Here is a 27,241-nt window from a genome sequence, read left to right on the forward strand (position 1 = left end):
AAGAAGAATAAATAAAATGAATAATGTGTCAATATAAAGCAATATTAATCAAAAATGAATTCATCAAAGAAAAGGCTAAGAAAAGTAGAAATATAAAGACAAATAAATAAAATAATAAAAATAATGATAATATTTGTAGTTATTTTATGTTTTTATTATTGTTTTTTAATTCCTTATTATTTTTTCTTCATTTTTTATAACGTCCCTTTAAAAGCAAAAGAAATATGCGCAGAAAAACGACACTCCTACTGCGCACATTTTTCTGCGCATATTCACTACTCCATGCACCTGTGCATTGACCTAGCAAATACTAAAACAGAGTTGTTGGTGTTAGTGTTGCAAATCTCCTTCCAGTGAAACTTGTTCCTGCAAGTGATGGCATTTAAAACAAAAGTGTGTGCCAGATGAACGGGTGTGAACGTGCGGTTTGGTGAAATTGTTTTTGGTTGCAGGGCCATGCACGCAGACGTACATTGAACGTGATGACGTCGGGTGTGTGTCGGTCGACGCTGGTTAGCTGGAGTTGTTTGGGCTGTAGGGGGAGAGAAGTGTAGCTGGCAGTGCTGAGAGGGCTTCATTTGATGTTGCTGCTCCTGGGCCGCACGGTTCCGCTGTCATTCGTACACAGAGTCACTACCTGCTGTCCATCCTCACTGTCGAGGCCCGTGTTTGTCAGCTGCGTGCTAATAAAACTCAGAGCGACAACTAGCGTTTCATATAGCACCGTCTTCGTTAGTGCAGCCGGCCAAAATACAGGAACCATGCCCGAAAGGAGGCCCTTCGTACGGTTACCAACTGACGTTTACCCCGTCAACTATGGCTTGTGTCTGAAGCCCGACTTGATTGACTTCACTTTCGAAGGCAAGCTGGAGGCGCTGGTGGAGGTATGTTGTATCAGGACGCCTGGCTACATACATGGATGGATTTGTCTGTGCATGGCGGGGATCTTGTTATGTAATCTGACCAGCTAACGTTACCAGTTGCTAGCTAATTTGCTGTGTTCGACTGATAAATTTGCTAGCCACTAGCCCACTTGCTGTCGTTGATGGCAGACGTTAGCTAATGTTAGCTGGAAGTTGCTAACTAGCCAAGTGTTCTGACGGGCTCGCACTGGCTGAGTGAGATCCATGAATGAAAAAATAACGACTGAGTGTTTCTGTGACTAGCCCCATGCTAATTGACGCTAGCTAGCCGGACTGTCCCGCATATAGCAGCAGACTTGCACTCTCATGTTAGCCTAGCCAACTGTCTCTAACCGTGAACATTAGCCTGCTATCAGCGCCTGGCAATGCGCTTAATGTGTTTCAGGACTAGTTGGGGGTATGCCAACAACTTAAACCCATTTGAACACCAGTGCATTACTTTTAGGCACTGGCAGTTGATCTAGTGGTGATTAGTGAACTTGTTAACTAGCCAACTAGCAGCTAGCGAACGCTCACTAATGTTTGCTAAATCATGGCAACATCGTGTCGCCCCCTCCCACCCTCCGTCTTCTCACTCATTCAGTTAACTACGTTAGGTTATTTATACACCTCAACTGTGTTGACCGTAAAATCACAAGTGTTGACTGACTTTGCATGCTAGCTCATTATCAGAGCTGCCCTAGTTAAAGTGAAACTAGTCTTTCAACAGTCTTCGGGTGTATTTGAGGAATGCTTTGCGTTTGCTAGCGTTAGTTAGCTTTCGGTTGACCTAGCAGGCTAGTGAATCAGTTGGTGCTAAATGGCTGTAGTTAGTAGGTTTGCTACTATACAGCTAACACACCAAACAAACAACCAGTTCACTTTGCATTTCTGTTAGGCCCGGAGTTTGTGCTTACGGTGTGTAAATTGGGCCATTGTGCGAGCACAGACACCTGTCAGCCGAGTGCGCTAACACCTGTGCCTGGTTGTAAACACTCACTCACCACACTTTATCAGAGCAATCAAGACAGGCCACATCATTATATAGTCTGAACGTGTTTATTTGCAAACGTTACTTTATGTTGTTTATAGGTCACCTATAACTAATGGGCTACATACACAGTGCTTTATTATGAAGGACAGATGGAACAAGAACAGAAAATAGATGAAAAATAATAAGATATAACCAACCCCATAAAATGTCAGTGTTTTGTGCTTTGCAATGCAGAACCACACAGCTGTAAAACTAATACAAGTTTTTCTTGATGCCCATCCCAAACTCAAAAGATACACAGCTTGCAAATGATAGAAGTTCTTGTTATTGTAAACCCTTACATTTAAAAACATACAACAGAAACAATTACTTATCACAACTATAACTGAAAACTGCTGTTATTTTTCTGTTGATCAGTTGTTTGTGTCTTGACTGAGTCTCTAAAAGTTGACTCAGTGTTTTGGTAGTTTTGTAATCCCCTCTTTACCTGTGGTTTGTACAAAGTGGTTCATATACTAGAACGAACCTGAGCAGCAGGCATGGCGCTTTGCCATTGACCTGGCATGTTTCATAATTACTGCCTCTCTGCTGCTTTGTCAGCCTCTAAGTATCTCAAACTGCAGCAGCATCCAACCAGCAGTGCCACAAACTGTGAATGTCACTATTACTGCCCTCTCTGAAAACTGCACAGCAGCCAAGTGTGCCACTGTGTTTCATCCTCAATAAGCTGGGCAGTTATGTCCACTGTTTTCACATCACAAGTCGGAAGTCTGCAGTTTGTCTTCCTTTCTTTGTTTTTTCCCTATGCCTACTGGCTCTGTATCTGTGACCAGGTTTGCCCTTCAGCCTTCGTAGGTGTATCCCACAATAGGTGGATTCATTCCTGTTTCAGCTATCTGACCCAGGTTTAGTTTGGATTTATCAACAGCAGTGCATTTTGCACTAATTTGACAAAATTTGAACTAAATTCTGGCTTCTTTGCACACTCACTGTCAAGGCCAGGTGATAGTTTCATTGAAGTGTTATGCTTTACTGAAACTTTATCTCTCCCAGACCAATTGGGAATTGAAAATATGGCATAGAAAAGATTATCAAAGTATAAGATGAGCTGTTTTGTGTCAATATTTACAGGTTACACAAGCCACAAATCAGATTGTGATGAACTGTGCTGACATCGACATCATCACAGCTTCCTTTGCACCACAGGGAGGAGAAGGTGAGGGTCAGACTTTGTCAGCTTTTCTCTCTCTCTTTTTCTTTATTAGTGACATTGTCATGAATGAAAATGTTTTTTGTTTTGTTTTCTCATTTGACTTCACTTCTGTCTCATCTGACTGAAAACCTTTGTAGGTGTCATTTCCCAAAGGAAGCAGCTTGTGTTGTGTTCTGGCACTTAGGCTGTCCCTTTTTTTCTCTTTATTTCTTTCCATTTTAGAAATTAATGCTACAGGATTCAACTATCAAAACGAGGATGAGAAAGTCACTCTGTCATTCCCTAGTGCTCTACAGAAAGGTAAGAAGGGACTTCACTTGGCTCAGCTGTCGGTTGTCCCTGCTTTTGTAACAACGTTCTACCATTGCTGTTGAAGAATAACAGATTTCCCCCCCTTTGGTCGTGGCTGAACGAACAGTGCAACTCTCTCTGTGCACGCCTCCTCAGGCTCCGGTACGTTGAAGATCGACTTTGTCGGGGAACTGAACGACAAAATGAAAGGATTCTATAGAAGTAAATACACAGCTCCTGCTGGAGAGGTCCGCTACGCTGCTGTCACACAGTTTGAGGTGAGTGGATGGCCTCGGGAAAATTGGATCTTCTTATGAGAAAGTTAAGTGTCTTGCTTAACTTTCTGTTTGCCCGTGTTGCAACATCGATGGGAGGGACAGTCATGTGACTCCTTTTGGTATTCAGGGTTGTCTTAAAGATGAGGCAATTTTTCACATTTTGTTCTATTTATATGTGTGTTTTGAACATGCGGCTGTGTTTACATGTATGTCCTGCTAAGTTAAGTCAAAACCAGGAGACTTTCCTCAGAAGCTGACTCTCTGTCACCTGCAGTGTATCAACCTGCATGCTTTCTGCAGTAGTGTGTGAATACCAAAGGTAAAGAGTACCTTCCTTTAACCAAATCTATGTTCACAAATCGGATATGATTTGAAGTTTTGATGAACACAGATTTCTGGAATTAGGCTGATGGCAGACGGATGACCTTTATTCAAATATAAAGATATTGTTTATGAGAGCTTTATAGTGTAAGTGAAAAGCAATTACTGCAAAAACAGTCTACACTCATCAATGGTCTGCACTTATATAGCCCCTTTCTACCTTTGTGGTACTCAAAGCACTTTACAATGTGTTGCTTATTCACACACTAATAGTGACAACTACTGGGAACACCTTTGGGTTCAGCGTGTTGCCCAAGGACACTGGGGGGAAGGGACCGAACAGCCAACTTTGGGATTAAAGGACGCCCTGCTCTACCACCTGTAGACAGAATTCAGGAGATAAGTTGCAAAATAAACTCTTAGATTTTATTTAATCTTTATTCATGTGTTCACTGGTGCCAAAAATGGAATTTTGAGAATTTCATACATTTTCAAAACTGAGCATATTTGCATTCAGTGGCTCCAGCAGAGGCCACATTCTTAATTATTGGTGATTCAATTCAAAAAATCTTTACTTGTCCCCTGAGAGCAATTTAAGAAACATAGAGCAGTAGAGGATCAACAAATAATACTTTAAGGTGCAGGAGCATGACTGTGATATGTGGCATATGCAATGTCTCGATGCAGGGGGGGAATCACAAGCAGGGGGTCCAGTGTGGGGAGGCAGGAGGGCAATGATGGTTGGGAGTTGAGGAGCTGAGCAGCCCTGGGAGCAAAAGTTGCTCTCCTCCTCCCAGTGCTGCGTCCTGGGCAGCGGAGCCGTTGTCTTGAGGGGAGCCATTCAAACAGAGTGTGTGAGGGTTCCTGGAGGATCCTGCTCGCTGTCCTCAGACAGGGGGCTCTGAGTGGGAGTCCAGTGAACGTGGAGCAGACCATAATAGGGCCATGTAGGCAGGTCCTGTTTTGCAGGCTGATGGAGTGAAACCAGCAGGTTACAGAGAATTTAATGACACTCAATGAAGTAAAAGTAAGTAAAATGTACTCAAATGTTCCTGCTGACACCACAAGTGTGGAGCTGCCTCAGTAGATACTGCTGCTGCTGACATTTTCAGTGTTTGAGCAAACTTGAATGTGCTATCAACAATTGTGCCGAGGTATTTGTATTCATCCGCTGTCTCTACCTTCATCCCGTGGATTGTGCTGACAGCTGTTGCAGCCAGCTCCCTCTGCTTGCTGGAGAAGGTCATCACCATCTCTTTGATCTTTTCCGATTTATCACACCACTCCACAAACTCATGGAGTGCTGAGCTGTGCTGGTGTGATGGGCCTGAGAGCAGGGACGGGAGAACCGTGTCATCTGTGTACTTAACCAGTCTGAGGAATAAGAGCAGAGGTCGGAGAAGGTGTTGTTGACCAGCACTCTCTGTGACATTCAATGTTAGTCAGGAAGTCTATGATCCACACGATTAGCTGGTCCTCCAGGTGGAAGCGGGTGGAGCGGTTCTGGCTATAGACTGTTGAATGCAGAGGAAACGTCTGCAAACAGGAGTCTGGCTGTGGTGTTGGCTTGTTCCACATGCTTGTGTACAGTGTCCATGATGCATATTTTTGCTTCATCGCCCACCTTGCTTGCACAGTATGCCAACTGGAGAGGTCCATGAGTGGGTTAGACACCGTGATGATGTGCTTCTTTATGTCACCCCCTTACCTTTCGTCACAAGAGAGGTGAGAGCCACAGGCGTTCAAAGCCTGAACAGAGATCTTTGGGATGAGGACCACTGTGAATTGTTTCCATAGTCGTCCGTAGATCATCTAAAGAGGAGCTGAAAACGTGCTGCTCTGCACAGCACCGCAGGACACAACCGTTCATGTTGTCTGGACCTGGTGCTGGGTTCTTCTTGGTCCTATTTTAGGGAATTTCTATTGTTAATTAGTAGAAACATTTTCAAACTAAAGTGATTCCTGTGAGTGTATAAATACAGATGTATATCTATTGTTGCCTAAAACATTTCCTCTAATATGAGAAGAATTGAGTCCATGTCAAGTATGGGAAGCTAAAGTTTCAGCTTTTTTGCTATAAACGGTGTCAACTTGCATCACAGTCGGGTTTTTTTGTTGTTGTATTTTTTTGACACACATCGGGGTAAGTGCTGTAACAACAAGACATGTGAAGCAAGAGATCAATGCTGTACTTAAAGCAACAAAAGCAAACAATGCAAAGACGTCCTCAAATGCTGCCTCTGCCGGAGCCACTGAATCATTTGCATCGACTCGTGTCAGTGTCTTAACCAAATGTCGTGGCTGTGGGAGTTACACTTCTGACAATACTGAACACTTAAAATTACTTCCTCGCTCAGACTTTTTTTTTTTAAGGTGAAATTGCAAAAGTGTCTGAAAACATAAGATTTTAAAAATTTGAGGCAAAACATTTTACAGAACTTGTTTTCGGGTCTGAAATAACAAATGAGCAAACTCTGAGACGGTGGCGCCACAACGCTATCTGAAACGACAGGACTGACCCTCTTGTTTCCAAATGGTCGGTGAGTTTTGTATTACAAGCTGTCACAAGTGGGCAACTATGAAAGGTACGATATTGTGCCCCTTTTCCAGAAAATGAATGAAAGTCTCACAAAATGTCCACAAAATTTGTCTTTAAATGTTCTGCTCAAAATACTGCAAAGACAGTTAATTGCACGACAACTGTTTAACCACCGGTTTTAGTCCTGTTCTACACAGGCTGCTTCACTGTTTGTTGCTTTAAATGCAGCTGAGCGGCTGCTGATCACACCTCCCTGTAGAAGAAGAGACTCTGTGTCTGCTCAGAGCCGCACACTTGACCACAAGGCAGCTGACAGAGACTTGAATAAGTTTGTGAGATCAAGACTATCTGTTGCTTCTAACTTTGCTTCTGAGCGATTATTTTACTTGGAAGTATCACCAAATTCACAGCGAGTTTGTGAAACAACGGTGCAGTTATAAAGTCAGCAGATTATCAGCTCAGAAGCGACTACGCTGAAGTGGGCTCAGTTGTCAACATAAAAAGTGAGCAGATGTGTAAAAGGAGAGCTTAAGAGTGAAGTTTAAAAACTGGCTCCCCGAATTCTTTTATGTACTATTGTCCCGATGTAGCGCCATAAATATAACAGTTTTCATTACCATGGGATTGTAATGATTATTGTGATGACAGCCAGGGATACACAGTGATATCAACACTTCACCTATTTACCTGACAAAGGCATGAAAATGAAATATCGCCATCGTCTTAAAATTAGCAATGACAAGCAGATAATACGACGCTCAGCATTGTGGCCTCGGCACGTGGACAGCGATTCCATTTATTTCCTTGTTTTGTAACCTATTAATTAGGTCAGCTTTACTCTGCTTGTGGCCGTCGTCAGTAGGATGAAGTTTAAACATTTTTAAATAAATAAAAGTAAACATGGCATGGTTTACATGTGTGATGATTTCTTATTTTGCCCAGTGGATGAGTACGTTTGAAAAGCATTGTATTTTATTTTCTACATCGACTCGGCCATTATAATATGTTAATTCTGCTGCCGCAGAGACTTGATGTTCTTCGCAATTAGGTGGAAAAAATATGTGCATATATCAGTATCAGCAATTCTAATGAAAACTTTGTGAGGTAGTGCACTTGTTCAAAAGCCTCTGAGGTCGTCACGTATTCATTCGAAGGGCAAGTAAAAAAAAAAAACCGAACCGTTTAAAGTTATGTATTTGGTATTTTTTTTGTCAGCACTGTTTGCACATTGACTCTCTTGTGTCTTTCTGTTTTCATTCCAAATCCATCTCCCAACTGACACAAATGAGAACGTCGTTGAAACAGTTTTGCAAATTCAGAATTGATGGGTTTTGAAAATTGTTAGTCAAAGCAATAATTGGGCGTTTTTGTTGGTTTGGGAAAGATCCAAGATGACTCAAAGGAAGGTCTGTGTAGGGGGAACGAACCAATCCAGAGTGTCTTTACTACGTAGCTGCTAACTAACCTTGTTCTAAAGTTTCATCAAACTTGGCCGTATAGTTTTTGTGTAATCTTGCTGACAGAAAAACAACCATGCACTGATTGCACAAAGCCCAGACGGTGTTAAATGAACACAGTTGGAAGTTTTGATCAATTGTAGTGACCGTAAGTGAGTTGGGTTGCTTTGATCTCCAGGATTTTCATGTTGTCATAATTTTTGCTGTCACAGTTTGATTTTCTTCCTGTGTTATGTGCTCATCTTGTGTACCTGTGTGTCTAACTGCCCTGTTAAAATCAAATGAAATCTGACACATTTAGGATGTATTTTGTTGATGTCTGTGACCTGCAGTCCACCTGAACTGGGCCTGAACACAGCCCGAGTTCATCTGGATCCAACACACTGCATCTCACTTTGTGTCCTCTTTCCGTCTGCCCCTCTCCAGGCTACGGACGCTCGCAGAGCTTTCCCCTGTTGGGATGAGCCAGCTATCAAAGCCACCTTTGACATCACTCTGATAGTTCCCAAGGACCGAGTAGCCTTGTCAAATATGGTACGTGTCATATGTTCACTCCTCCCTCTGAGAAACTCCAGACCCCAGACCGCCTGAGTCACTCTCTGCCGCTAAGTTTCTTTCATGTGTGTGTGTTTCCCCTCCTTTCTCTTCCCTCTCTTTCCTCTCTTACATAACAGAGGGCAGACAGTCGCTGCGTATTCTACCTCTGGCTAATATTATGTTCATCCCTGTGTGAAATGTAACGGATACACATGTACGATGAGCTCGGTCATTTCAAGGAAAATTCTCCATGCCGTCATTTGTTTATTAGACACACTGTCTTCAGCAATCTTAACTGAAGGTATTTGCTGCTAAACTGCATCAGCAAACATCGTCTGGCTTAGATTATTTCGAACAACACCCTCCGGGCTAATACGGTTCATCTGGGCGGTGACTGTGATTCTAAATTTGGGTCTCTCTGACGACTGACTAAATATGAATGACACGAAAGCAGTCTGTCCGTCTTTAATGATGTGTGTTTTTTTTATGGCCTTTTCCACAAGACAGGGCAAAAACATTTATTGTGGAAGACACTTTACGAATTAAATTCTAGATATATAACTGCTATGTAATGGTATTAAATGTTAAAAATGATTGTTAAGCAATAATAATTGCAGTGCTCCAATCATGCAGTTGTATTAAACTAGGCTGACTGCATCGGCTGAGGCCGGTCCACTCTCCTGACCTTTTGTGTTCACATACCTGCTGCAATTTATTTTCTCTGCAAGTATACCATGACCTTTATAGTCCAGCAAGACGGTCCTGAATTTAGCACGACTGTGTAAGAGTACAACCGCTGTTCAGTGGATACTCTACGGTAAGATAACACTTTGATATAGGTGTAGCTGGGAAGTATTCAGGTCATGTGCTCACTTAGTGTGCATGTTCTACAGTAAAGGAAGTCACCAAATGTGGCTAAATGTGCTAGATTTGAGTTCCTGCTCACCGAGTCAGGAAAGAACTGATTTGTCTGTCTATCCCAACATTTGAGTATAGATATCACAACAACCAGTGGGCACATTATAAACAGATATATTCTCATGTTCAGCAAATCACTTAAAATACCACCGTGCAATGTATCCGATACGACTAGAGTGTGTGTTTCAAAGCATAATTATTTTAATCCATGTTTGCAAAAGAGCTCCATTGTTGACCAAAACACATCAATGAAGCCCACTGTTGACATGCCCCTATGTTTAGAGCGTCTGAAAAAAATCGACTACAACAAATTTCTTCCTTTAGTCTAGAAACTACAATATTAAAAATGGAACTAAGTTGGGGGCTGTTTTAAAGTCGTAGGTTTTGATTTAGAGCCACAGACGGGGGAGGGAAATCAGAAAAGCCCCTTCTGGACATCCACTCCTTTCTATTAATCTGACGACAGCTGAATGTGTTGTCTTCATGTCCCCTGGTCACTTTTCCATTAATCTTGTTTAACTAGACTGTTCTGCGGTACAGATGGGTCTGGCTGCACCACTCTCTGCTGTAACAGAAAAGCACTCTGAATTTTTTGAATTTCTTAAAGCCAATCGCCGGCACAGCTCGGTGAAGGATGCAGCTTCAGTATTCCCTTAAAATCATCCATCCATTATCTATACATCGCTTAGTCCTCACTAGGGTCATGGGGGGCTGGAGTCTATCCCAGCTGACTCAGGGTGAAGGCAGGTTCACCTGGACAGGTAACCAGTCTATCACAGGGCTACACTTAGAGACAGACAACCAAGCACACTCACATTCACACCTACGGACAATTTAGAATCACCAATTAACCTCAGCATGTTTCTGGACTGTGTGGGAGGAAGCTGGAGAACCTGGAGAGAACCCACACTGCTCGGGGAGAACATGGAGACTCCACGCAGAAAGACTCTGGTGCCCCCACCGGGACGTGAACCAGCCACCTTCTAGCTGTGAGGCAGCAGTGCTAACCAACTGCTCCACCTTGCAGCCCGTCCAGAAACATGTTGAGTTAGGATTTCAATGACTCCACAACCATTCCTCTCCTTTCAGCCCAACTGCTAATAAGGCACTGAGAACAGCGAAATCATCACTATATTTGTTGTGTCAGACATCTCACTTGCGGTGGCTCATGAATATTTTAGCCTCTAGCTGCTGCTGGTGGGGCTTTAGACTTTTAGTCTCTTTGTGTTATGCAACGTCTCTGTTTGCCCACAGCCAGTTTTACATGGGGATGAAGTCAGAAGCTTTTGTTCTGGAGCTGAAACTGTAGATCTTCAGCGAAACGTTTTATTTGAGAAAAATGTATCAGTTAAGCTGTTATTGTCAGTCGTCTGTTTTACTGTCATTTCTCATTATTAAGTTTTAAGCCACTTTACTGCATCTTCCTTCCCCAGAATGTCATTGATCGAAAGCCATACCCAGAAGATGAAAATCTTGTGGAAGTAAAGTTTGCCACCACGCCCATCATGTCCACGTACCTTGTAGCTTTTGTCATTGGTGAATACGATTATGTGGAGAGTCAGTCATCAGATGGCGTAACGGTACGCGTCTACACACCAGTCGGGAAGGCGGAACAAGGGAAATTTGCACTGGAGGTGAGCATGTTGTTAAAGCACACACGTTGTCAGTGCATGAAACCGCTGTTAAATCCTTTGACCACACCAACATATTCACTCGAAGCTTTCGCCTTTGTGGCTGCCAGATCCATTGTGTCTTCTTTAGTCTTGATATACAGGCACCAATACAAAGGATCAAATACAAAAGATCAAACTCTTTTTAAGTTCTTTGTGTATCTGTTCCTGCTTTGTCATTGATTTTTTTTTCTCCCTATTTGCAGGTTGCAACTAAGACCTTACCTTTCTACAAAGAGTACTTCAGTGTTCCTTATCCGTTGCCTAAAATTGATCTCATAGCTATCGCTGATTTTGCTGCTGGTGAGTAGCGTAAATCCCAAATCCATTAGTGCAAGACATTTAGACTGAAAATGTTGTAAATACAAGCTTCTTCCTCCCTTTCAGGTGCCATGGAAAACTGGGGCCTTGTTACCTACAGGTGAGCTTCAGTTGTTCTTGAACTTAAAAACGTAATATTTTAATTATTATACCGATACAGATGTGATTGACCAACCACATGACTGTTGTGGCAGATTTTAGAAAATATTCTAAAGTCTGAAATAAGTGATACGCTGGCATTTGCAACCGCATCTGACACGAGTGTGTCTATCATGAAATTAGAAATTATACTGAATATTCATGTAATACTGGCATAGTCACAAGAATGTAATTGCTTGGTCAAGCTATTAATCACACTTACGATCTAACGAAATAATTTGAAGACCTATTTGACTACCCTATTTTTTTGTCTTAAGTAGTTTTCACTCGTTGAACCCAAATAAGTCTCCTCTGTCATTCAGTCAGACTTATTTGTCACTCGAAAGTCCGGCACCTCTATGGAAACAGCAAAACCAAGGCTAGAAGGAGAGATAACTCTGTGCAGTACGACACAGTTATAACGCCATAAGTCTTATCAAAAAAAGGCACTCCTCTGCACATGACCTCTTGGACGATATTTGACCACGCCAACAACTTGCTGACAGCTTCCTAGACCCATTTTGAGTCAGGCTGTATGTATTTCACTGCTCACGTACATTTTATTTTTCTCTCTCTCTCTAGTTTGTTTCCATACTTGCCTCCAGTCTGCAGTTCACCCACAAAGTTACAGTATTTTTGTCACGCGACTGTTTGTTGTAGTCAAACATGGTTTCTCAGTTGATAGCATGCATTTATAATATAATATATAATAATAAACTTTATTTGTATGGCACCTTTTAGGAACAGAATTCACAAAGTGCTTTTACATAATAAAGAAATACAACTCGCACACAGACAAGGTAACACAGGACAACAGCACATATAAAAAGTGCAGGCAAACACTCGAAATATAAAAATACACACAATAAAAATGGAAAAGAACAGACTGGGTCACTATTGGAAGGTATATTATAATAAAGCTAGTAAAACTGATTAAAAAGACGGCATCACAGAGGGGAATTAAGATAAAGGCTGAAGATAAAAGTAGATTAAGAAAGAGAAAAGAGAGAAGGGACAGCAGGTAGTACCGATATAAAAGGGAAAAGAAACGGGCAAAAAGCTAAAAGAGAAATAAAATAGAACGTCACTCAAAAGCAAGTCGATAAAAGTGGTTTTTAAGGAGTGATTTAAAAGAAGATACAGAATCTACAAGCCTTATTTCCTCAGCTAGGTGGTTCCAAAGCCGAGGGGCCCTCACAGGAAAGGCCCGGTCGCCTTTGGATTTGAGCCTCGACTTTGGAACGATCAGGAGGGACTCACCCGAGGATCTAAGGCTGCGTGTGGGGATAGCATATTTAAAAGATAGCCAGAGGCAAGGCCCTGGCGAGCTTTAAAAGTGATCAGTAAAGTCTTAAAATCAATTCTATAACAGACAGGGAGCCAGTGGAGAGAAGCCACGAGTTAATTTTGGGGATTGGAGAGTTCAAGTTTAGATCAGTTGAAGTCTCAAATGTTGTGTTGGTTCAATTTAAGATTCTTCAGCTCTCAGTCTCTGTTCTTGATTATTGGGAAATCTTTGGGTTTGGGACCGTTGATCAGACAGAACAGGCAATTTGAAAAGGTTTTCTTGAGCCCTGGGAAATTAAGGGTTATGTCTGCTTTTAATAAACACTTAGGTTTAGGTCTCATTGAGATTGCCAGTTTTGTTGTTTTCTCTTTGAACAACGACAGGTTTCGTTGCAGGCGTGTCTCTTTGGCTGACAGCACTAATGGCTTTTTAATTGCTTTGTGGTGAGCTGAATGTGCTGCCACCTGTTAGGTATTCAGCTGGCATGAGGTTAGAATACCTGCTGTGTGCGGTCATCACATACCAGCTGAACGCCATCAACCATCCTCTAAAACTGGCTTTCTTAATGAACAGCCCGGCAGCTGATGTGGACCGTGGACGGTTGGCGGTGGGATCCGGTACCTGCTGGTTACAGACGAACCGTCGACCTTCCGCCGTCTTTGTATTAATCTCGAGCTTCTGTTGTTTTCCAGGGAGACGGCGCTGCTGATCGACCCGAAGAACTCCTGCTCGTCGTCCAGGCAGTGGGTGGCGCTGGTGGTTGGACACGAACTCGCCCACCAGTGGTTTGGAAACTTGGTCACCATGGTAACCAGCCGTAACCTTTCACCAGCTATTTGCGATAGAAAATATCATCAGGCACCCTTGTACAAATATGCTCCGTGAGAGGCTTTGAAAATAATATTAGTCAGAGCAATAACATTACAACAGAACTTATCATGGTCATGATTAAAACCCGCAGCTTTAAAAAAAAAAAAAAAAACGACCGATAGCAGTTACCAAAATGGAGAAACCAGTTGTTCAGTAGATCTGGATGTAGAAAAAAAAAAAAAAAGAACCTCCTTCTTTTTGTAATCTGTGTGCTAAGGGGCAGCTTGATTTCCTTAATGACATAAAATTTAGGTTTAAGTTGTGCCGAATCACCAAAATAGGGACAATGCAGTGTACACAAATGTCGATTTAAAAAAAAGAAACCATTCAGAAAATCGAGCCACATCGCTTCGTTGACAGCTTGCGTTGTGTGTCATCAGAAGCATGCGAGGTCCAGGAGGAGGAGATTTCTTTTTTATTCATTCAACCTCTGTGTAATCAGGTCACTTCAGTTCGCAACTTCGTTTTCAAGGGGAACTCTCCAGGGCTGCAGGGTTACGGATTTCGGCCAAACTTGGGTCTGATGACACAGCATCAGTCACATACCTCCGTCAACGACACGTGACGAGATATGAAATTCGAAATAATACGTGATAGAGCAGCTGTCGGTGTCAAGAACTCTAAAATGAGCTCCAACACAGAAGTTAAAGGAAGCATTTACCGCTGACTTACAGAAGTGAATTCAGCTTGTGATAGCAAGTTCTTCAATTCAGTAGAGTCTGGAGCAGAACAACATGAAAGCTTGTCTTTTGTTTTTTTCCATTGCTGTTCGTACGCTGTCCACAAACAGCACATACAGTGTCTTCCAATCTAATGCTAACAGAGTGAAACTAATGTTTCTGCTACTCTGGATTTTGGGTCAAAAGTTGAGACTGGCTTTAGCTTTTATTTCATACTGTTGTATAAATATGTGTATTTTTATAGACTTGAACAGTGTTTACAGTACAGTGACATTTCAGTCTACTGTTTACATTCTTTTGGAGGGCGTGCTATGTGTTTTATGAGCTAAGATTTTTATTGGAAGGTTAGAACAATGTGAGGGGAGCGGCTCCATAAATAAAGCTATTCCAGTGACGAAGTGCTTAAATGTTTTGTTTTTTTTAACCTTGACAACAAGTGACCAGTTGTCCTTGTGCGTGCGCCAGTCACTCGGTCAGTGTTAGGATTTGTACTGTCGTATTATGTTAGAGAATAATTTTGAAGGACCTCGAGGGCACGTTGTCATCTTCGTGTGTGTGTTTGTGTCTTCAGGAATGGTGGACCCATCTGTGGCTTAATGAGGGATTTGCATCCTGGATTGAGTATCTGTGTGTGGACCACTGCTTCCCAGAGTACGACATCTGGACCCAGTTTGTCTCAGCCGACTACACCCGCGCTCTGGACCTGGACGCACTGGACAGCAGCCATCCCATAGAGGTGAGCTGTGCTGGGATTCGCTTTCCAAAAGTCATCTGTTTGGAGGAATGTTTGTACTCGTGGCAGACAAGCCGTTTTATTTCAGTCACTCCATGAGGACACAGTCTTACCTTTACACACAATAGGAGTTAGTAATGTATTCACAAGGTACGTCAACTCCATAAAAGTTTCTGTCGGACTTTTAACACTTTATCGGCTCCGTGTTTTGTGGTCCAGGTGAACGTGGGCCATCCATCGGAGGTAGACGAAATCTTTGACGCCATCTCCTACAGCAAAGGAGCGTCCGTGATCCGCATGTTGCACAACTACATAGGAGACGAGGTTTGTTGTCCAGCTCACAGCCCAGTGTTGTTTTTATTTGTGTGTTTTGTTCATTAAAGTTCACTTTTTCTTTGTAGGACTTTAGGAAAGGAATGAACGCCTATCTTTTAAAGTTCCAACATAAAAATGCATCAACAGGTAAGAACATGCAGGAAATAGGTCAAGTCGAAACGATGCTGCTGTGTAAGTTGGTTTAATGAATTCCTGCTCCTTTAACACATGGCTGTTTGCCACAGAGGACCTATGGGACTGTCTGGAACAGGCCAGTGGGAAACCCATTGCTGCAGTGATGGGCTCGTGGACTAAGCAAATGGGCTTCCCGATAATAGTAGTCGACCAGGAACAGGTGAGCTTCACTGGACACAAGCTGTTTAATCTCCAATAAGACTGAGTGCTTTACTCAGGGTCTGACAGTTTGTTCATTTACAGACCTCTTTGTGGTCATAAAGTACTTCAGAATCCACAGCGGCTGGTGGATTTCAAAACTCACTTAACCAAGTATATTGGAAAGCCAGATGAATCCTCTGTACCCCAAAATGCACCAGCAGGGTTTTAAGGCAGAGAAATCATCTGCTTTTCAGTTTTCCATTAGTCCTTGAACTACACATCTCATGTACAATAAATAATCAAAGATATGTTTTCTTTTTTCTTTCCTTTTTGAGTACTTACAGCTATATTTGTGCTGTTTCCATTGAGATGTAGGACTTTATGTTGCCCACAGTGAGGAAAAATGTGACAGGACCAAAAAACACCCAGCAACAATTCGGGTTTTCAGAGGGTTAGCTGTGGCATTAATCAGCAGAAGTGTTCATTTGACACCTGCAGTTTGTTTGTGTGCTAATTTTCTACACACTCGATCATAATGTTATTCACAGCAAGGTGATGAACGCATCCTCAAGATATCCCAGAAGAAGTTCTGTGCCAGTGGACCACACAATGGTGAGTGTTTATTGCAGACGCCGGTGAGGCCGACAGATTTATGAAAACCACCTGACGCAGAGCTCATGCAGCATTTGGTTAGCAAATACGAGGACACGGCTGGTTTCTCATCGGCTCCCTCGCTTTGTCTGTCGAATAGGTGAGGAATGCCCCAACTGGATGGTCCCCATTAGTATTTGTACCAGCGAGGACCCCAAATGCACCAAACTCAAGGTTCTGCTGGACAGACCGGAGACCACCATCACACTGAGCGGCGTCAACCCAGAGCAGTGGGTCAAGGTAAGGCACCGCTGCAGTTCCCCTAACATCAGTTTCCGTTTACCTGAGATGCTTGAGTTCGTTCTCCAAGGTGACGATACAGTTTAAATGGATAAATCAATAGTCTCTGTTAAACCTTTAAATTGAAGGAAGAGATGCATTCCAGTACCAGTCCAATCCAATCACTGGCATATAGTGATGAGTGAAGCCATTTTATCAAGCAAGGTGTGTTGTAATACAAAAAAAGTACGTTTGTGGCCCACCACGATGGAATGGAAGTACATGATTGTGGAAACATAAGGGGGAATTTTGCCACGTCTGGCAATCTGCTTTATATATTGTCCATACTAATCTGGTGGATGCTTTAAATCTGAAAGTAAGCCTGACTTCTTTGGTTTAATTGGTGAAAGTGAAGTTTAGATGTTGCAATAATTTCAACAGGAGCAGAATGTGCACACCGTAGAGCGAGCTGTCAGTGGTTTTTCTACATTAAATGTGCTTTGAATTATACATTATCTTTGAACCATACAATTTTAAAACACGGTGTCACCATTTTCATTATAATACGGCTCTAAAAAAATCTGTCCCTATGTTTGGCTCTTATCACTTTTGTTGAAAGAGTCATTTACATACACGCAGGCAAAACGTCTTCTTTTTAAAATTAAGAGTTGTGTGACAGCACGGTGTGAACTTTCCACCTTCCTGCACTGGTGATGTGGCAGTGACAGCCGTGGATTTAGCTGAACTAATGACTCATAAGGGAAGAAGACGCCTCAGTCTGTCCCGTTATCATCAAAAGAACAACATCAAAGTTCACTGGCTGGAGTTCCTTGTTGTCAGCTGGAAGAAACGAGCAAGAGAGGATGTGGTCAGCACATTCCCACCCACACATTGTCTGTCAAGCAGAGCTTCTGCAGGCACCCAGGTTACTCACAGAGGGACAGCTTCGTCAGTCCTGGCTTTTACTTTTTATTTTGCCCATTTCAGTGTGTAAATTAGCAAGAACAAGAACCCTAACCCTTAGCCGCTGAGCATTAACATTAGTTGTGATACTGTTTTACTCTCTTTGAACCGTGTTTGGCCCTCGGTCTGAGAGGTGATGATGGTGAAACTGTGCGTTTCCCGCAGTCTGACCAAGTTGTCTTCCTTCTGCTTTCAGATCAACCCTGGCACCGTTGGTTTCTATCGCATCCAGTACAGCTCGTCCATGCTGGAGAGTCTCCTCCCAGGCATCAGAGACCTCAGCCTGCAGCCTGTGGACCGACTCGGCCTGCAGAACGACCTCTTCTCTCTCGTAAGGCTAATTCACACACACACACACACACACACACAAGGGCATACACAGAACCCTACTGCTGGGAAACAAATAAAAACCCCTTTTTAATAAACATTTTTATGACAAAATTTAATCAGTTACTAGTAGTTGGAGAGCCCCAAAAGGCTTGTTGGTCCAGAAAGGAAGTTCCCTCCCTACAAGTGTAGACCAGCACATGATGCAGAGTAGAAAAGGGCAAGTCTGGCATGTGTTTTTAAAATCTGAGGATATGTTTAAAAGAACGTCACCTGCCAGAAACACTTAGACCTCAAAGTGTTTATGGTCAAAACTGTACTCACCGGATCCATGGAAATTGTGCGGTTTGGAACCAAAAGCTGTTGATCAATGTGAATTTGTAACCTGACTTGATGGTGTTGTAACAAAGGAAACACAGTGATTGACTCTTCTGGTTTCCTCCTCCGTTAGCCGCTGTCGTGACTCAGTATAAGCAAGTTTTGACATTATGTCCCACCTTTAAACTTTCCAGGAACTCTTACACAATATTTAGCAATACCGATGACTTTGAATTTTCCAGGACATTTTGTATAGTCAGGGCTGCAAGGTGGCTTGGTGGTTAACGCCATTGCCTCGCAGCTAAAAGGCCGCCGGTTCGCGTCCCGGTGAGGACACCCGGGATCTTTCTGCGTGGAGTCTGCATGTTCTCCCCGTGCAGCGTGGGTTCTCTCCGGGTTCTCCGGCTTCCTCCCACAGTCCAGAAACATGCTGAGGTTAATTGGTGATTGTAAATTGTCCGTAGGTGTGAATGTGAGTGTGCTTGGTTGTCTGTCTCTAAGTGTAGCCCTGTGATAGACTGGTTACCTGTCCAGGTGAACCTGCCTTCACCCTGAGTCAGCTGGGATAGACTCCAGCCCCCCACCACCCTAGTGAGGATTAAGCAGTGTATAGATGATGGATGGATGGATGGAAATTAGCGGCTCAGATAGCATTTATTCATAAATCTTTCTTTATCGAACTGCTCACATTATGCTTCTTTTAAACAGCAGGACAGAATTACTGTCACCACATGAAACGAGAACTTCATCGTTTCTGTTGTCGCCTGTTCTTGTGTTAATGTTTCTTGGTGGATAGTGTTGCAGAGCAGAAAGGTCTGGCTGCACATCATTATCGTTCTGCTTTATTGGACAAAAATGTTCTGGCTGGTTTGTATTTATTTAAACCAATCACAATCGTATTGGGTGGAGTGAAGCAAAGGATGCAATGATGGTGTTTCTGTATAATACTGAGGGGGGAATTGTTCTTTAGGAGGATTGACTGTCATTAAAGTGTCTCTAATTGAACAACAAAAACCCAAATCCTCTGTAAAACTTAACCTTTTCAGTGTGTAGCTTCCTGCCTGAATGTGCTTTTTGTTCTCCAGCGAGAACGAGATTTTAAAAATGGTAACAAGGAGACAGCTAAGACACATAAAATGCACAGTCAGTGGAGGGCTCTCTCCAAAAGGGCAAGGCGTTTTTGAACTTTAAAGATTGCTTTGTGGCTCCAGTCTCGCGCAGGGATGATCAGCACGGTGGAGGTGCTGAAGCTGATGGAGGCGTTCGTCAACGAGCCCAACTACACGGTGTGGAGCGACCTCAGCTGCAACCTGGGAGTGTTGTCTTCGCTGCTCTCCCACACCGACTTTCACGAGGAGATCCAGGAGTTCATCCGAGACCTCTTCACCCCCATCGGCCTCGAGCTGGGCTGGGACAGCAAACCAGGGGAAGGTGAGGAGGAAGCGGGCAGTGATCACGTGATTCAAATCCTCTGAGTTAAACCCAAGTAGATTCCTTTTGTCTTGCATTAAGATTTAACCAAAGATAGTTTATTATGAAGTCGTTTCTTTGGAAGTGCATCGCTGTGTTTGTGCGTGTGTTTGTCTCATAATTGTCACAATTCCTTAACTTTTTGTTGGTTTGTTTTCGGAGCTTCTTCTAAAGCGACAGAGAAATGAAAAATCTGTATTTGCACTGTAATTTATCCGACAATGATTCATGCAGCTATCAAATGATGTCTGCAGTGTTTCACTACACCTCACTATCCTGTAGTCCAGAGTTAGCTTTTCTACCCTGTCATTAGTGCTGCCCAGACTGACTGCTGTTGTTCCAGGTTTTGCTTTGCTTCAGCTGTCCTCCTTCCATTTGGAGACCAGCTGAGGGAGACCGCCTGACCTCAGTTTGTCTTTAGAAGATCACAGTCCATAAGAAAGACAAATACAAAATCCTGAAGGTGGTGTTTGTGCTCTGCAGGTCACTTGGATGCCCTGTTGAGAGGTCTGGTTCTTGGGAAATTGGGCAAGGCGGGACACAAACCCACACTGGAGGAGGCCCGAAGGAGATTCAGGGACCACGTGGAGGGCAAGCAGGTTCTGCCTGCTGACCTGAGGAGCCCAGTAAGTAGGCCACGCTCCGTATACCGGCCGACATGTTTCATTCTGAGGTGATAAAAGAAATAACTTGTATTGCCACAATTTCCTGCAGATAAAAGAAATCTCTATTTAAAAAATGCAACCATGTCAGAAGGCAGTTGCTGGTTACAGAGATATGAGATGGATTGAAACTTAGCTTTTTTCTGTTTGGAATGTTTTACAAACAACATTTTGCCATGAGCGACCAGGATCCTAGTATTTATTATGTACATGGGGATATGTAGAAGCAGATTTCTGTGTCAACAACTTATCCCCAGTATGATCAAAACAAGGGTTGGGTTGCTTTTATACATGAAAACACACCGACTCTGCTGCTGGGATCATACTTCCCTCCTGGAATGCAAATCAACTGTCCAATTTAATGCTTTGGATTTCTGACTTATATATTTGAATTACAAGATGCAGTCTGTAAACCACATCGAGCACCAAAGTGACCGATGACGTTAGAGTGGGAACATAAGGCCTCCACCATTTGGCTCGATCTCCATCTTTTTGTGACGTTGACTTCCAAGATGGTGCTATTTAAAGTCAAACTGTTGTGCTACCAAGACGATGAAAGCTCATGACTCTATGATGTTAGGTGTAAATCTTTAGTAAAAACTTGTGTGTAAAGTGATTAGAACACACAAGTTGTTGAAGAAAAAGTTTTAAAGAGAATATAAATCAATTCAGTAGGACAACATGAGAAGCTACAATTAAAAAATCTTATTAAATGTATATAAAACATACTTATATGAAAATATACATATTCCAAAGGACAATGTCAGAGTGTTATCTTGACTGATTGTGTTTTGTTTTGCTCACCAGGTGTATCTAACAGTGCTGAAGCATGGAGACAGCGCCACACTGGACACGATGCTGAAGGTAAAACTGCAGCAGGCCTGTTGGACTGTGACACAAAAATCCTTACATACATTAGCAGTGGCAAGCAAAGGTATTTGTACTTTTAAAAACTAAATTAAATTTATGACATTTCATTTAATTTACATTAAAAGACTTATTTTCACTCTTTTCAGAGTGATTTTTGGTAGCACAGCTGTCTGAGCTGCTAGAGAGTAGAAGCTTCTCTGTGCACGACAGACAAGCGAGTATCTGCTGCAGCCTGCATGTGAGACGTTGAGGGAACGTCAGTAAATTGCAGGTTTATTGATGTGCAAATGTTTTAGCAAGTGAGGCACTGGAGCACAATGATATTTATATATTTTTTCTCTTTGAGATGCAATAAATTCATGTGAAGAATCTGTTTTTCAGTCTTTTTTTGAGACGTGCTTTAGCAGAAATGTAGCACAAATAACTGTAATCTCAATGTTGATCAGATTATGTTATAAATTTGGTTTCTGTTTGAGTGTTTTTCGCTCAGGCAGCTCTAACATTGACATTCAGGTTTCTTAACTCCGGTCTCCAATTAGTTTTTGGAGTTTCTGAAATTCCTAAATTTGTCCAAGATTAGATTTTTTTCCATATGCGTGTTAAACATTGAGCCTCATTCTTCCTCTCACATTAATGGTGTGTATTCTTTGGCCTTCAGCTCCACAAGCAAGCAGACATGCAGGAGGAGAGGAATCGCATTGAGCGAGTGCTCGGCGCAATCTCCGCCCCCGACCTCATCCAGAAAGTCCTCAACTTCGCCCTCTCGGTACTCACAACCTTCTTTATTGCACGTCTGCAAGTTTGGTTTCGTTTCTCAGGGAGATGGAGGAAATGAAACAAGTCTTGTTTATGTTAAAGAGCTATTTTTAGCCAGTGTGATTTTAATCATGTGTTTGTGAAGCAACTAGAACGACTAGTTTCTTTCTTTATGTAATGTTTTAAGATCTGCAGCTCAGGTCACATTATTTTTGCTGTGCCTCTGTTTTAAAAAATATAGCGGAGGGAAAAATTGGGCATTTGACCTGAGGACAGCATTAGGTTTTTGCATTTAAAATATTGATTTGTGCTGGATTTGCTGCTCCTTACATAACATTAGTTTTAATAGAAACTGAAGGGGGGAGATCAGACGGGTTCACCTCATCTGATCTCTGCAGTGAATATCCAGGTTCAGTCTCCGCCCCCGACTGGAACGTCTCCCATCAGACACCACCACAGCTAACTTGTCTGTCTTTTGGATCTTGTCCTCAACAGGAAGAGGTTCGTCCCCAGGACACGGTGTCAGTAATCGGGGGAGTGGCAGGAAGCAGTAAACAAGGTCGGAAAGCCGCCTGGAAGTTTGTCAAGGATAACTGGGAGGAGCTTTACAGCCGCTACCAGGGAGGTTTCCTCATATCACGGCTCGTTAAGGTAAAAAAAAAAAAAAGAAAACACAACCTCTTGATTCTTCTGATTTCTGAATCTCTTGAGGTCATGTGTTGTTGTGTCAGTGTTTGTTCTTTACACACAGAGTCCAACACAATGAGCAGAAGCTTCATTTACACAACCTGCCTGTTTGTTTTTATTTTAAATTAAAAATCAGATGCTTGCTTTCAGTCACAATGGAGATTTGTTGCTTTTTGCTTTGCGCTTCACATTTGTCTTGTTCGTGTGTCTTTTGCAGCTCACAGTCGACGGGTTCGCGATCGATAAAATGGCTGCTGAAGTGAAGGTGAGCACACGGCACAATACCGGTTGTCATTTAAGCGCTTTACTCCCATAGTGTGTTACTTTTAAAAAAACAGAATTGTTCTAATGGTGTATGTAACGTGAAATGAAACGATAACAACACTTACTTCCTCCTCAAGCTGCTTTAAGCACAACTTTGAACTTTGACCACTAGAGGACAGAATGACCACAAACTCAGTCATAAACCGAGTGAAGTTTACAGCTTAGCAAACAGCTGCCTGCTTACTCATCTGGTGAACACAGCAGCATTAACACCAAATGCAAAAAAAGATAGTTTTAGATGAAAAAATGTGAAAATATCTCATTTTGATAAACAGAAATGACTTTTTCTAGGGGTTTAGCCAATGACTGAAGAGCTGTCAGTTCCATGACAACACAGCAAACTCCCTGTGCTGAGGAAGGCTGTGGGAGTCGGTCAAAAGCTTCAGAGTGCGTGAGGTGTGCAATAGAAGGCTAAGCGTTTCTCCTTCGTTGTGTCCCTGCAGAGTTTCTTTGAGAGTCACCCGGCGCCATCAGCAGAGCGTACGGTGCAGCAGTGCTGTGAGAACATCCTCCTCAACGCCGCCTGGCTGAAGCGCGACGCTGACGACATCCACCAGTATCTACTGCAGCGCAAAGCGCCTCCCGTCTGAGCCGACCTCGCCGCCTCCTCCAGTCCCCTCCCCCCTCCCTCCAGCGCGGACCTCCCAGCATCATAGCTGCCTCGGCCCCCCTCACTACAGACCAGAGCGGGAGACCAGAGCGTACTTACAGCAGGCTTCATTTCTCTAAAGAAACTGTATGACACAAGAAGACAAAGCCAAGAATTTAACAAAGTGTTGGAAACACAAAGAGACTCTTTCTACGTTAACAAGCAAAATCCATTTTAGTCAGACCAGGAATGTAGTTTTAACCCCATTCTGTCCACGGGCAGGCGACACATCAGCCGGTCGGCACGTAACCTTATGAAACCCGTGCTCGGCCAAGTCGCAGAATCACCCTTGAAACGATTGGTAACCCTGCTAACGTACTCTGCATCACATGCCCCAATATGCACACCTTCATCCACCTCTGCGTTGTAGCTGAAGAAACTGTGAAGCCCTCCCCCCCCCCTTCCTCCCCTTTTTCCTGCTGCCACTCGTTTTGAACGCATGAAGTGTGATTTTCTACATTTGCTGCTCTGTTTACTTCAGTTACTTTTCTGTACAAACATCGTTTTCTTACTCTGTCTCTCCCTCTCCGTTCACACTTTCCCCCTCCTTCCTCTCTTTCGGGCGTTGTGATTGGGTGAAGGCAGAAGGCACCTGGACAGAATGGGGTTAACAACAGTAGTGTGTGTTGTAGTTTCCAACAGCACTGATTCTCCATTGCTAATTAACGGTTAGGACGAGGCGAGCAGCGCTAGCATGGTACTACATTTGTAAACTGTATAATGCAAGCATTTTTTGCGGATGTTCCTTTAAAAGAATTAATGGAAAAGTCATGGATACCTGTTTCCCCTACTCCCACCCAAAAAAAAAAAAAAACAAAAACCTCTCAAACTCTGTCCAGTCAGAGTTTGTACAGTTTGAATCATCCACAAGCATATTTAATCCAGTTTCTTTATTCGCCACCCACAATGAAATGAAGATACAGGCGTGTTTTTATAAGACATCAGATGCAGTGATTTATTTAAATGTTGAGATAATCTTATATATTGAGGAGTGGGAAAGAAAAAGATCACAACACTACTTATCGGGGCCTTTTCATACTGAAGTAACATCAGGAAACGCCTCTTCATAGGGTTGAGAGTCCGCCGAGGCCCGGTCCGGACTTTGTGGACGTGACAGATCGACTTTGACTCCGCCGTCGAACTTGGAAGCCTTAACATGGTCGACTGGTTTGCAGTAAATATTAAACACTGAAGTGGTGATAGTAGGTGACTTCCACATAACGTCAAATGTATCTAATGTGACAGATTATGCAGACTTGTTTAACGAGTATATCTATATAGAATTTACAATTTGATGTGGTTTTTTGGAAACATACCGACCAAGTCATCCAACCTGTTGTCGAGACACTTTCCCCCCCTCCCCGGAACATTTGTTGTTGTTTTCTTTTCTTTTTGTTTTTTTTCTTTTCTTTTCTTTTTTTTTTTTGTTAAAAATTACAGTTGGTGTTCATTAAAGTGAAAAAGGCTTATAAAAACAAATGATGTGAAATCAATACATGTTGATTTTTATGAGTGAGGTGCGAGTGGGCATGGCTGGAAACAGATATGTAATTTATTTTGAATGATCTCACACATTAGGAGGTGCCGAGGTGATGATATCGAATTAAAAGTGGTTATAGCAACAGATGAATAACGTGTATATGTACCAGTTAAATTATACCTAAGACGAGTCCAATTGGTGACACATGTCCATACCCATCACGCAGGGGGAAGCCCAAACACATGTTGGTTTCATAAAGTGTCTGTAGAAAATGTGGAGGCGGTGTTCGCTTTGAGTTTGTCGACTGTGCTGATACGTTTAATGTTTCCTTGTCTTTTTCAGATGATTTTAGTTCAACATGTGGAATGTCTTTGTGGTTCTGACTTTAAGAAGAGGAAGAGTTGTCGCCCAGGACAGCTTTGTCTTTAGTGTTGCCAAGGCAAATGTAAATATGCAGTCCAATAAAGTAACACTTGACGATACGGCATCTGTCCCTGCAGGACGTTTCTCAGGTGAATCGAACCGGTCCTTCCTGCTGCACTGACGCTGCTCCGATACTCTAGTTAGTGTCACAGTTCTGTCAGCTGAGGAAATCTTTCAGCACTTGTAAGAACCAAGAACAAAACTGGATTAGCGAGCTGGCAGTGTGGGGCTACAGGGTTCCTCCCAAGCAACTACAATGTGGTAATTAACTACATGTTTGTTTGCCAAAAGGGCCCTGTGGTGGCAGGTTGTTTTTGATAATATTTTTTGATAGCCAGCCATTAATATGTTGGAAATTAAGGAAGAAAACCAAGTGAGGCAACATAAACTGGGAATACTGGCATCTCAGTAGCTATTCTTTTGGGATGCTCTGCTACATTTTCAGCCTATTTTGCACTGAAGTTCAAGAACAATCTGAATGCACAAAGCCTCATGATTCAGAATAAACATTTCAAGATACTGTTGGAAGAAGTTTTACCCTTAGTCCTCATGTGAAGTTAGTGGGTGTTTATTAGTATTCTGGTAGACGGTGGACTCACCAACAACCCAGAACATCTGCAGTCGTTTATCAGGTATGTCAGAGGGTAGGGAAGCTCTGTATGTAAATATGGAAGTGAAAAGTGGTTAGTTAGCATACAGTTGCTAATCAATGACAGGAGGTAGGAGAAGAATGAGCAAAAGGTGGTGGGATCAAAGGGTGTGGTGACCATCAAAAGAAAAGAGAATGACTTTCTTCATCAACACTACAAGTGGGAAATTACCAGCTTGAATTTTGTAAAAAAAAAAAAAAAAAAAAAGACTGCTGAGACCTGATATTAGCAACATGAGTGGGAAGAGTGACCAGAGCAAGCAATAATCTAGATATTCATATGATCACCTGAGCTGGGATAGACTCCAGCCCCCCGCAACCCAAGCGAGGATTAAGCGGTGTATAGATAATGGATGGATGGATGTGATCACCTGGCAAATGGATAGACTTGAAAAGTTGCATATCTGTTTGAAATGATTATCACTATTATCTGAAATATTTATATCTTTAATACAATTTTAATAAATAATTAGCCAGCTACCATAAATCAAACCATGGGCAGGATTGTATTCTACTAAGGCAAAGATCTCCAACTCCGGTCCTTGTGACCTACCGTCCTGACTCACATGAATGGATCATTAACAGACTTGTGTAGAACTCGACAACAAGCTGTTGGAGATCCATCAATTTCTCTCAATATATAAAATATAAAACATATTCTGATTTGTTTAACACTTTTTTGGTTTATAACATAATTCCATATGTGGTCTTTCATAGTTTTGATGTCATCAGTGTTAACAGACAATATAAAAAATAATTGAAATAAATAAAAAGCCATTGAATGAAAAGCTGCGTCCAAACTTTTGACTGAAAAATAATTGGTTCTGAATCTGACATAGTGTCAAAAAGTAGTAAGTTCCGTCAGTAACTTATTTTAGCTTTTCAGTAATTCACTAAATCCACCTAAAACAAGCAGATTTGGTGGAGCGAGTGTTGACGCTGGTGATGTGCAGGTCGGCCGGTAGGTGGCGACAGCGCGTCACTTAGCTGGT

At 42.5% G+C, this 27,241-nt stretch overlaps 1 protein-coding gene across 1 annotated transcript; it reads left to right on the forward strand.

Annotated features, from left to right (window-relative positions):
• The first annotated feature begins 530 nt into the window (after positions 1 to 530).
• On the forward strand, positions 531 to 25,659 carry npepps (aminopeptidase puromycin sensitive). Its single transcript, XM_008284253.1, has 23 exons — positions 531 to 884; positions 3,028 to 3,112; positions 3,332 to 3,409; positions 3,557 to 3,678; positions 8,422 to 8,529; positions 10,884 to 11,084; positions 11,327 to 11,423; positions 11,508 to 11,541; positions 13,560 to 13,674; positions 14,989 to 15,153; positions 15,370 to 15,474; positions 15,552 to 15,612; positions 15,711 to 15,820; positions 16,350 to 16,413; positions 16,553 to 16,692; positions 17,831 to 17,965; positions 19,491 to 19,710; positions 20,233 to 20,375; positions 21,219 to 21,275; positions 21,940 to 22,047; positions 22,533 to 22,688; positions 22,942 to 22,989; positions 23,492 to 25,659. The coding sequence occupies exons 1-23, from the start codon at positions 582 to 584 to the stop codon at positions 23,636 to 23,638; spliced, it is 2,802 nt and encodes a 933-aa protein (XP_008282475.1). The 5' UTR covers positions 531 to 581; the 3' UTR covers positions 23,639 to 25,659.
• The last annotated feature ends 1,582 nt before the right edge of the window (positions 25,660 to 27,241 follow it).

This window comes from Stegastes partitus, unplaced genomic scaffold (genome assembly GCF_000690725.1).
Source record: "Stegastes partitus isolate 25-593 unplaced genomic scaffold, Stegastes_partitus-1.0.2 Scaffold352, whole genome shotgun sequence".
Taxonomy (NCBI): domain Eukaryota; kingdom Metazoa; phylum Chordata; class Actinopteri; family Pomacentridae; genus Stegastes; species Stegastes partitus.

What these genes read in the sequence shown, in the direction of transcription:
- npepps (XM_008284253.1), top strand. Translation starts at nt 582, where the DNA reads ATGTTGCTGCTCCTGGGCCGCACGGTTCCGCTGTCATTCGTACACAGA. An exon ending in CCCTAGTGCTCTACAGAAAG is followed by an intron (nt 3,410 to 3,556) that starts GTAAGAAGGGAC and finishes ACGCCTCCTCAG; the next exon opens with GCTCCGGTACGTTGAAGATC. An exon ending in ACATAAAAATGCATCAACAG is followed by an intron (nt 15,613 to 15,710) that starts GTAAGAACATGC and finishes TGTTTGCCACAG; the next exon opens with AGGACCTATGGGACTGTCTG.